The sequence below is a fragment of the Lutra lutra genome, chromosome 8, assembly GCF_902655055.1.
Source record: "Lutra lutra chromosome 8, mLutLut1.2, whole genome shotgun sequence".
Classification (NCBI taxonomy): domain Eukaryota; kingdom Metazoa; phylum Chordata; class Mammalia; order Carnivora; family Mustelidae; genus Lutra; species Lutra lutra.
This window is the reverse complement of record NC_062285.1, coordinates 95,199,856-95,211,296: the sequence shown is the minus strand read 5'-3', so window position 1 is coordinate 95,211,296 and position 11,441 is coordinate 95,199,856. Positions and strand designations below refer to the sequence as shown.

At 44.6% G+C, this 11,441-nt stretch overlaps 2 protein-coding genes across 2 annotated transcripts; both read left to right on the top strand.

Annotated features, from left to right (window-relative positions):
* Positions 1-4,023: 4,023 nt before the first annotated feature.
* Positions 4,024-4,878, top strand: LOC125107961 (importin subunit alpha-1-like). Its single transcript, XM_047743489.1, has one exon. It carries the CDS (start codon positions 4,024-4,026, stop codon positions 4,876-4,878), a length of 855 nt encoding a protein of 284 aa, XP_047599445.1.
* Positions 4,879-4,884: 6 nt separating this feature from the next.
* Positions 4,885-5,631, top strand: LOC125107962 (importin subunit alpha-1-like). Its single transcript, XM_047743490.1, has one exon. It carries the CDS (start codon positions 4,885-4,887, stop codon positions 5,611-5,613), a length of 729 nt encoding a protein of 242 aa, XP_047599446.1. The 3' UTR covers positions 5,614-5,631.
* The last annotated feature ends 5,810 nt before the right edge of the window (positions 5,632-11,441 follow it).

The following is an 11,441-nucleotide window of genomic DNA, read 5'->3' as shown; positions in this document are numbered from 1 at the left end:
CATGCAATCTGTTCATTCCCTTCATAACATTATCACAGTCTGCCATGGATTGGTTATTTATTAATTCTCTACTGAAATGCAAGTCTCCTCATCTTGTCCCAGACTTCCTTGTCTCTCCCACATACCCACTGCCAGCCCCATACACAGAACAAAATCTCAGCATAAATTTAAGAAATGTGAAGTTCATCTTCAGTCTCTTCACATGTTCTTTTTTGCCTCTGCAATTCCCCAGGACCTCTATCTTCTTGCTGCCCAGGCCCTCAAAGCATATCCCCTAACCTGGCCTGGGCAATCCAGACAATCTCAGGTAAAAATGACCTTCAGCCTTCCTTCTGCCTCTTCCCCATCCATGTTGCTACTGACCTCCGCTACATCATAAAAAGAAATCTATATTGGGGCTCCTGGGTGGCTCAGGCGGTTAAGTATCTGACTCTTGATTCTGGCTCAGATCATGATCTCAGTATCATGAGATCGAGTCCTCTGCTGGGTGTGGAGCCTATTTAAGATTCTTTTTCCCTTTTCCTCTACCCCTCCCTCGAGGTCCACACTTGTAAGCTCCCTCTCTCTCTTTGACTTTCTATTTTTTAAAAAGACTATTTATTTGAGAGAGAGAGAATACACATGGGGGGAGCAGAGGGAGAGGAGAAGCACCCTCCCCATTGAGCAGGGAGACCTATCTGGGGTTCCATCCTAGGACCCTGAGATCATGACTGGAGCTGAAGCCAGATGCTTAACTGAGTGAGCCACCCAGGTGCCCCTCCCCCATCTCTAAAAATGAAGAAATCCACGTATCTAACCTAATTAATTTACACCAAAGTGAGAACATGGCTAGCCCCTGAAACAGTTGTAGGAGTGATGTTTCTAGAAGTGTATCAGGAAGAGAACCCCATCAGAGAGGGCAGAGGTATGTGAGGATATGGCTAAGGGGCTCACTCCCCTGCTCCCCCAGGGACACTGTCCTCAGCTGTCCTGGCATTTCATCGCCCTTCTCCTTCCTTTAATCCTGCCATCTCCACGGCGTCAGCAACTCCCAGACGGGGACAAGGGATAGGACAGATGCAACGTCAACTATTTGTACAGCCTATATCACTGTGCTGATAAACATACTTTAATTCAATTTCTCCTGAACTCCATGCCCAAAACTTATCCAGATTGTTAGATTGTTTCACATTAGATGTTTTAGCACAGAACTGAAAAAAGAAACCACCACGAGAAACCAGCTCCATACCTAAATTTAGTCTAGATTGAAGGACTCCAGATTTTGAGTGTTTGCTGGGCCCCGTGTCAGATCACAAGCTCAGGCTAGGTCCCCCATGCCTGTGTCCTCTGGACAGAGCTTCCCAAGGTCTCTTTGTTTAAGAACCATTTGGGACACTTGTTACAATGCATTCTGTCAAGCTGCTGGCATGCTGAATTAGAACTTTTATGGGAGGGACCTCCTGGTCTATAGATTTTTATCAGGTTCTGTTCTGTGAAAGATTATGGGGAATCTCCTCCAGAAGAGGTGGTGACTAGTAGAGTAGCACTGGTTTTATCCTTGGTAGTTATGTTCCCATAAAGCCCTCATGGGAGTCCTAGTACTGGAATTTCTGACCCAGCAGTGTGGGGCCCAAGAAAGTGAATCCCTAGTAAGGTCCTGGGGGATGCTGATGCTGCTTGTCTGGACACCCCACCTTGAGGGGCACTCCACCTTGAGAATCGCTGCTTTAGAGCAAGCATCTTTGGAAGGAATTGTCTAGGTTTGCTCTCCCCACCCCTCCTTTGCCTTTCTCTCCTGAGCCCACTCCATTTGGGATTTATTCCCTTCCACTCTCCTGAAACTACCACTGTCAAGGTCATCAGTGATCTACTCTTTGCTAAGTCCAGTCTCCCTTTATCTTCCTTGGCCTATTTGACATGACTGATTTCTCCCTCATCCGTGAAGTGTTTACTCACCGGATCCCCAGGCCACCCCTCTCTTTCACTCTCCTGGTTTCCCTTCTATGTCACTGACAGTTCCTTGTCAGTCTCCTTGGCTTGGGGACCTCCTTTCTTTATTTACACTCACACCCTACAAATTCCAGCCTATAATTTTAAATGCCATCTATATGCAAATGGTTTTCAAATGCCCACCTCAAGCCTGTTTTTGAGAACTCAATATGAGTTGTATATATTTTCATATTATCTGACTGCTTTGTCAACACTTCCACTCATGTCCAGTGAGTGGGTGTCTCCAACCTAGTTACAAAATTAGACTCTCATGTCCCAGGCCTCCACTATGCTGCTCCACTCTCCATCTCGGTAAATGGCAACCCCATCCTTTTCATAGCTTAGGCCGAAATTGTTTGAGTCATCCTCAACTCCTCTCTTTTTATCAAACTCATATCCAGTCTGTGAACACTCCTGTTCAATTTCAAGGCTCAACATTCCTCGTCACCTTCACTCCCATCCCCCGGGCCCGAATGGCTCTTGTCTCTTTTCTGGGTTCTTGCAACTACCTCCTCGCTGGACCCTTGGCCTCTGTTCTTTTCCTTCTTTGGTCTAGCATCCATGCAGCAATCATAGTGATTGTGCAGTAAGAAGAGGTCAAAAATCATCTTTAGGGTGCCCTGCAAAGCCCGTGCAATCTGTGTATCATCCTTGTCCCACGTTATCATGAGCCATGCCCCACTCACTCACGCAAGGGCAGCTGCACTGGGCTTGTTCAAACATGCAGAACGGCTCAGAGTCTTAGCACTGGCTGTTCCCCCTGCCTGAAAGCTCTTCCCTTACATGTCTGTACACCTCAACACTCTTCTCCTTCTAGTCCTTGCTCAAATGTCATCTTCTCGGGGAAGCCTTCCCTGACCCGGCTTTTTAAAATTGTTTAACCACCCCACCGCTCATTCCCTGTCCCCTCTCATTTCCTTTGGAGGACTCCTTCCCTTAATTATCTTATGATATTATTGGTCTAGCTACCTCCACTGGATTGTAGGCCAATAAAGGCACAGATTTTGGACATTTTGTTTATTTATATGTCCCTAGGCACATAACTGGTATTGAAAAACATCCGTTGAATGCATGAGTGAGATCTGATTTTGATACTAGGTGCTGTACATAAGTTATCTCGTCTATCCCCATTTCCCAGCTGAAGAAACTGAGCTTAACATGGTTCTATAATTTAAGATCAGTACAACCTTCAGGGCGAGCCCTTGTTTGTCCAAGGTTTTGAAGGGTGAAGCCTTAACTTTCTGACTGACTCTTAGTGGACACTGGAATATGTCCCCAAATGACAGGTCCTTCTCAGTCACAAGGACAGCTGGGACTCAGGTCTATTTGGCTCTAAAGCCCCTGATTTTCCCACAATGCTCCCAAATCCCTACAGTTTCCATGATATTCTGCTGAATATGGTTAGTTAACTAAAAGCAATTCTTTTTTTTGAAACTTTCAGTTTAAATTCCAGTTAGTTAACATCCATAGTATAATATTAGTCCCAAGTGTACAATTTAGTGATTCAACACTTCCATACAACGCCCAGTGCTCATCACAAGGGCCTCCTTAATCCCCATCCCCTCTTTCTCCCTGCCCTCCACCTCCCTCCCCTCAGCTAACCATCAGTTTGTTCTCTATAGTGAAGAGTCCATTTCTTGGTTTGCCTCTCTGTCTCTTTCCCTCTATGCTCATTTGTAACCGAAAGCCTTCTTACTTGCTTGCGTACTGAGTAACAGTTAACTCTGTCCAGTTCTCTATCTCAATGCTCTGTGCTTTCTAGATTTCCAAACAGCAGATTGTTTATTCCCACTTAGAGACTTGCTGAGCCAGTTCTAGCTTCTGAGCCCAGAGTGGGGTTGGACAGGGCCTGCTCTGTCAGCCAGTAGGGAAATGGGTCCACACGAAAAGGCCGCCTCCAACTTCCTTCTCTAAATGTCTCCTGGTCTTGGCCACCCCGTCTTTGGGGTGATCCGTGGTGGATGTTTTGAGGGTAGCTGACCTGCAGCCTGCACGTCCCGGACCGCCTCCCGTGGAAGCCTGAGCCGGCCGTCTTTCTCCCTTTGTCTCATAACCATGTCCACCAACGAGAATGCTAATTCACCAGCTGCCCGCCTTAACAGATTCAAGAACAAGGGGAAAGACAGTACAGAAATGAGGCGGCGTCGAATAGAAGTTAATGTGGAGCTGAGGAAAGCGAAGAAGGATGACCAGATGCTGAAAAGGAGAAACGTAAGCTCGTTTCCCGATGATGCTACCTCTCCACTGCAGGAAAATCGCAACAACCAGGGCACTGTAAATTGGTCAGTTGATGACATTGTCAAGGGCATAAATAGCAACAATTTGGAAAGCCAGCTCCAGGCTACTCAAGCTGCTAGGAAACTGCTTTCTCGGGAAAAGCAGCCCCCCATAGACAACATAATCCGGGCTGGTTTGATTCCAAAATTTGTGTCCTTCTTGGGAAAAGCTGATTGTAGTCCCATTCAGTTTGAATCCGCTTGGGCTCTCACCAACATTGCTTCCGGGACATCAGAACAGACCAAGGCTGTGGTCGATGGAGGCGCGATCCCAGCGTTCATTTCCCTGTTGGCATCTTCCCACGCCCACATCAGCGAACAGGCTGTGTGGGCTCTAGGAAACATTGCAGGTGACGGTTCCGTTTTTCGAGACTTGGTTATCAAGTATGGTGCAGTTGATCCGCTTCTGGCTCTCCTCGCGGTTCCTGATACGTCATTGTTAGCATGTGGCTACTTACGTAACCTTACTTGGACACTTTCAAACCTTTGTCGCAACAAGAACCCTGCACCCCCGCTAGATGCCGTCGAGCAGATTCTTCCTACCTTAGTTCGTCTCCTGCATCACGATGATCCAGAGGTCTTAGCAGATACCTGCTGGGCCATCTCCTACCTGACGGATGGTCCAAATGAATGAATTGAAATGGTTGTGAAAACAGGAGTTGTGCCCCAGCTTGTGAAGCTCCTAGGAGCTACTGAATTGCCCATTGTGACTCCTGCGCTAAGAGCCATAGGAAATATTGTCACTGGGACAGATGAACAGACTCAGGTTGTAATAGATGCAGGAGCGCTTGCTGTCATTCCTAGCCTGCTAACGAACCCCAAAACTAATATTCAGAAGGAAGCCACGTGGACAATGTCAAACGTCACAGCTGGCCGCCAGGACCAGATCCAGCAAGTTGTGAATCACGGATTAGTCCCATTCCTCGTTGGTGTTCTCTCTAAGGCAGACTTTAAGACACAAAAGGAAGCTGTCTGGGCTGTGACCAACTATACAAGTGGTGGGACAGTTGAACAGATTGTATACCTCGTCCATTGTGGCATAATAGAACCATTGATGAACCTCTTAACTGCGAAGGATACCAAAATTATTCTGGTCATTCTGGATGCCATTTCCAACATCTTTCAGGCTGCTGAGAAACTAGGTGAAACTGAGAAACTTAGTATAATGATTGAAGAATGTGGAGGTTTGGACAAAATCGAGGCTCTACAAAACCATGAAAATGAGTCTGTGTACAAAGCTTCATTAAACTTCATTGAGAAGTATTTCTCTGTAGAGGAAGAGGAAGATCAGAATGTTGTGCCAGAAACTACCTCTGAAGGCTATACGTTCCAGGTTCAGGATGGCACTGCTGGGACCTTTAACTTTTAGCTTGTACAGCCGACGCAGAAAGTTTTGTGGTATGCTTTGGTAGAAGTTTGTCTTACTGTTTCTCTACTAAGAACTCTTTTTAAATGTGTTTTGTTATTGTAGCACTTTTTACAACAAAACTCTACTTGACCAGTTCCAAACTGTAAAAACTGTATGAAGCTCTCCTCCCAGTGGGTTTCTTATTTCTATGTGGACTCTCTTCTCTTGCAGTGTCCTGTAAATAAAGATTAAATTCCAAAAAAAAATAAAATAAAATAAAAAATAAATAAATGTCTCCTGGTCTTGCTTTCCACCATGCCGACATTAGGATCTTCATAAAACAAAAGGAAGCCTCAATTTATAAGAATACTAAACCCAAACAAAACGTTTTCCAAGGAAGTTGGCTCTCTCCTTATTTGCCCCCCTCTGCTTTTCTGGTCCCACTTGTGGGGTCTTCTCAGTCTCCGCAGAAATAGTGCTTCTGGACCATCAACCAAGAACCCTTGGTTGGAACCCTTGGAATTACTTCCCCTGCGATTCCTTTGCTTTTCCAAAACTGCCTTGCAAAACCTCCCTTCTCTGCTATCCCTTTCCCTTTCTTGCTTGCAACTATCTTGTCTGTCTTTTTAAATAACTATTCTAGACCAGAATGCCCCTCATTCCATTAAGAGTCAATTAGAAGTCTCAAAAAAATGCCTAAAAATACAGAGAGAACGTAACTCGTCTTAGGAGACCTGCTGGAGGAGTGCTGCTGGTCCTTGTCACTGAGAATTGCAGTAATTCGGTGACAAATTACATCGATTGCTTAAGCAATGAATCAGAGGGTGTTGGCAACACCCTCTTAGATATGGACAAATATGGAATTCTCCCCTGAGGAAGGGTGTACCCGGGCAACGTTCAGAGGAGAGACAAGGGTCAAGATCCAGATAATCCCCACAAGCTTTGGTCAGCACTGTTGCTGTCCAAGGATCAGAGCTGGGGTTACTAAGAGCCATTTTCTGAGGAGGCCCTATCTACTGTCTGTCTTCTGCACCTGGGGAGGCACTGAGTGAAAATAGGGAACATAAATACCAAAAGAGCAGGGTCTCTACTCTGGGAGCAGAGCTGGGACTCTCTTAGAAACCTTCCAGTCACAGCTCCAAGCATGGACTTCTAAATTTGCTGCCTTTTCTGCCAACATGATCAAAAGTACCCAAATAAGAAAGCACCAGGAAATAGGAAATAGGCAGTCTTTTCAGGAGAAGATACATTATGAGTAACCAAGGGGCTTACCAATTAAGATCTGTAGCAGCTCTAAGCATTAAGAAGTATACAGTGTTCTCCTCCACACAAAGTTAATTTTTAAATAAAAAACGCAAGCCATAAAATAAATATAATAGAGTTTTCCCCCTATGCTATCAAATAATTTGGAAAGAAAAAATACCGTGCCTTAGACTTACTGGTACCCTAAACACTCACCCAGGTTTGGTCTGATTTTGGAATAACACGGCCATTCAAGGCAGAGGTTTCCCCATATAGGAACTTGCCTGAAAGTCCAAGACATTTATCCAGACTCATCTATCCCTTATTAAGTACCAACTACCTGCCAGATGCCACACTCAGCAATTTGGTGTATCTCATTTCCTAATCCTAGCAATACAATTTTATAGTGACTTGGGAACAAATTCCATCCATTCCATCCAAATGAGAGTAAGCCAAGGAGTTTGTTAACACCTTCCTAGACTGTGGACCGTGTTCTACAAACAAGAAAACTGAGCGTGTTGTGGAATCCACCAAGTAGCAGATGCCAAAACAGGTTAGACACGTCAGCGATTTACGAAAGAAAAAAATAGGAGTAGTCAGGGAGAGCCTCACAAGATGCAGGCCTGGCCCCTGTGAGGAAGAGACAGAAGCAAGGGGGACAAGTTGGAAGAGTCTAGGGGTGTAGGCCAGATCTATGAAGGTCACGGCCAAGCTCAGGGAGATCCTCAGGCCAAAGGTGCCTGCTGGAGGAGTCACTGGTGTGTCCAGAATGGGTCTGCCTTGATGTCCCACTGTGCTGGGTGCCTGGCTGGGCAGAGGCCCCTGGAAGCTTGGCTGGTGTGGATCCAGTGACTGGGGAAAGGGGAAAGAAATAGGGCAGCTCTCAGTTATGTCCCCGCAGCAAGAGATCTGAGTCATGTGTTTCTTTGGTTGCCACAATGAGGGATTAAAGAATTAAAATAAGTTTTCCTGTTCACCTAACGTGTTTGGGGGTAAAAACTCTGATTCAAAACCAGGCTTTTTGGATCCATGTTCCATATTTTTCTCACTATACCAAGCAGATCTCTTATTTGAGATGGTGTGGAATTATGGAAATTTAGGTTATTTGATATTTGTTAAATGTTTATTTTTTTAAGGTCTCCATTTGGCATGTTGCATTCAGCTGGCTTATAAGTTGGGGAGTTCTGCCAACTTCCAGGTTGCCCTCTGCAGAATTCTATCCAGGTTTCTGGTATAAACTTGAGCCAAGAGAAAACATGACACCCTTGAAAAGTAACCAGGCATCATTGTACCTCAGGCATCTCTGAAATAGAGCTCGCATTCCTGTTGGAGACACAGCACCCTGCCCTATAAAACATCTTTTCTACAGGCTGATGCCATGAGACAATGAACAAATACATCCTCTTCTAGCTATGACAAAGATTGCCTTTTCTGACACATTCGTGCTTCGCTTTCTCCCCTGCTAGGGAGGATAGGGAGGACATCATGTAGCACAATAAACCACCAACGTTGCGTTGTCGATGATAGCAAAAGAAAGGTTTGCTAAGTAGATGCCATCCTCTGAGGAATTCAGCCATCTCACAAATATTTATTGAGTGACTACCATGTCCCAGGAAGTGTGGTATTGAACATGGGGATAGACAAGGCCCTATTATCATGAAATGTTCCCTCTAGTGAGAGGAGAAAGATGATAAACCACAAACAAATAATACTGAATAGCAGTAACTGCTATGAAGAATATAAAACCTTATAAGGGGCTCAAACATAACAAGGGAAGGCAGGGGTGCTTCCATAATGTGCCAGAGAAAGCTTTCAAGCATGGAAACAAGATGGCGGAGCCCTCCATGTGAAGACACAGGGGACAGCATCCCAGGCAGAAGGAACCTTGGGGAGGAAGGACAGCGCTGGGAGGCAGGCCCAGGTATCTACATTTGAAACCACAGAGTGGGGGTGTGTGTTGGTTGAAGCCTGGAAAGTACATGAGGGTGTCACGGATTGGAGAGTGAGATGGGCCCCATGTCACACTTCTGTAGGGCTGGGAGACCCTGATTTCAGCCTCCATCCTGTTCAGATGAGCTTGGATTCCTGTAGGCTTGCATAGGAGAAGGCCAAGGACTTTTAGAACCTGGTCACATCTCACCTCTGCCATCGCCACTGTGATCTCCCTCTGTAACCTCCCAATCCCTGTCAAACAGCCTTTCCACGTCTATTCTGGCCTCACAATGCATTTTCCTCATAGCTCTCAATCAGCTCCTAACATTGCTCTGCTTAGAATGCTCTGGTGGCTTCCAGGTGCACCTAGAATAAAATCCAGTCTTTATTTGATTTACTCTCACCTTGATGGATCTCTTCTGCTAAATAAGAATGGGTGTCCAAAGATTCCAAGGACATTGGACCTCACCCTGCAACCCATGGCTGTCTCCTTTTAAGGGCCCCTGGGCCATTCTGAGGGGCATCTTCTAAGATATAAAGCTACAGTGTAGTAATCAAGGAAGTGAATTTTCCCACTAAGGGTGTTGTCAGTATATCCTGGCTGTCAGAAGGGCCCAACAGAAGACCTTAGAAGAGGGTTCTCAGGCCTCCATACTCAGAAACTGCTGGCCCACCAATGTCACCGCTCAGCTCTAACCAAGGCACTGTTTACCCTCATGGTGAGGAAAGGTTTAACAACAAATGCATTCAGCAATTATTTATTGACCTACTAAATGCTAGGCACTATACTAGACACTGAAGGTAATAGGGAACAAAATCACCTTCTGCCTTCAAGATTCTTACAGGTTAGTAGGAATACCAACCAGGTAGACTGGTTAAACTTTACCAAACAAGAGAATTAATAACACAAATATGTTTGTAAATATTTGACCAGAAAACTGCAGAACAGAAATGTATTAGCTGAACAGAAATTAGGATCTAGAATCCATGTGGGTTGGCGTGGGTATGGAGAGGAGGATTTAAAAGAAGAAATGGGGAAATTACTGAGGCCACAATGGAGGAATTTGGAGCACATCTAAGGATTCCAGACATTTCACTGAAAAAGGTAGCATCTGGCTGAATGTCTGCCTGAGGCCATTGTCCTCCTTTGAGGCTAAAAGCACTTGCCATCTGCTGAATGGTGGTAATGTTAATACAAGAAGATTTTACTTATGACTTCTATTCTGCCCAGGAGAGGAGGATATCAAATCTAATAACACATGCAATGGAGGGAACTATGTTCTAGAGAAGCTCCCAGGCTAAAATTTGACTGCTCTTAAGACCTCTTCATGAGATATGAGATAGTGGGCAAGATTTGCTTAGGGATCCTTTTCCAATTTTTTTTTGTACTGGGAGAAACAAAAGTCTATAGCAGAAGGACAAAAGTTGGGAATTTGAGAATTCTGGGGCTCTAATAACCCTTCTCCTTTATCCATCCCACTCACTGAGACATATGAAAGAGTCAGTTGGGTAGAGAGAAGAGGAACACAGGGAAGGTTTCTGGTGGAGGGCCCACCCTTCCTTCTGAGTTAGAATTCCTCATCTGGGTCATATTATAGAGGAGGGGACAAAGTTTCCAGAGGGCTTTATTAAAATATTTTCTGGGAAAAGCAATTAGAAGCTTCTTTCTTCATCTCATTGGCAAGGATTATTAGTTCTTTGACACTTGGGACCGAACAGTGAGTCTGGGGCGGTGATGGGAAAGAGAGGGTTGTTCTGGGTAGAGCGCCCCCTTGTGCCACTAGCCTCTAGAACAACCATCTGGAAGGCACCTCTCATCTTTGTGGTTTGTAAAAGCTCTCCTACCAGTCTTCATACTGACTTTTTGCTATTTAAATTACAAATACTTTTATATTGTTTGTTGTTACCTTTTAACTCTGCTTATGATATCTTTTACTTATGAAGGATTTTATTTTTATATAGTAAGCTCTACTAGTCTTGGCCTCTATAGTTTCTACCTTGGGCTTTAAACATGAAGGAGACTTCAACATCTAATATTTTTAGTTATTCATCTATGTTTACTCTAATTCTTTAGCACTAATCTATTCTAATTTTGTGTATGGCACAAGATAATGATCTGATTTTATTTTATTTTTCCACATACTTAATTTTTCCAGGACAACTTGGGTTTTTTTTTTTTTTTATCCATTCCTTCAGTAATAGGAAATGTATCTTCATCATACACTAAATATTTCATATACTTAGGTGTGATAGATTGTAATTCCACAATCCTGCCAAATATTTCAGAGCCCCTTCTTATGCCTGCCTACAGGAGGGTAAGGCATATCCTGTTGAACTCAGGGATAACCATAGATTTTGCATTAGTCAGTGAAATGCAAGCAGGAATGACACGGACCACTTCTGCACAGGGACTTTGAGAGCCAGTGAGTGGCTCATCGTGGTTTTTCTTTTCCCCCCTTTGTAACAATACCTTTTCCGGATAGATACTGCTCCATCAGCCCATGTCCCAGGGCAAAATCAACATGGAAGACGATAAATACTTGGGGGAAACCTGAAGAATTGCATTAAAATTGTCTTGTCCACACTTGATTTTAGAGTTTAGGGGCCACCTTTCCTCCAGTTTCATGAGAGCCCTGGCAACAGAATGGGTTCTCATGCAGTTGTCTGCACCACTG

Bases quoted from the DNA above. Each gene is read 5' to 3' on its own strand.
- LOC125107961 (XM_047743489.1), top strand. From the start codon at position 4,024: ATGTCCACCAACGAGAATGCTAATTCACCAGCTGCCCGCCTTAACAGA.
- LOC125107962 (XM_047743490.1), top strand. From the start codon at position 4,885: ATGGTTGTGAAAACAGGAGTTGTGCCCCAGCTTGTGAAGCTCCTAGGA.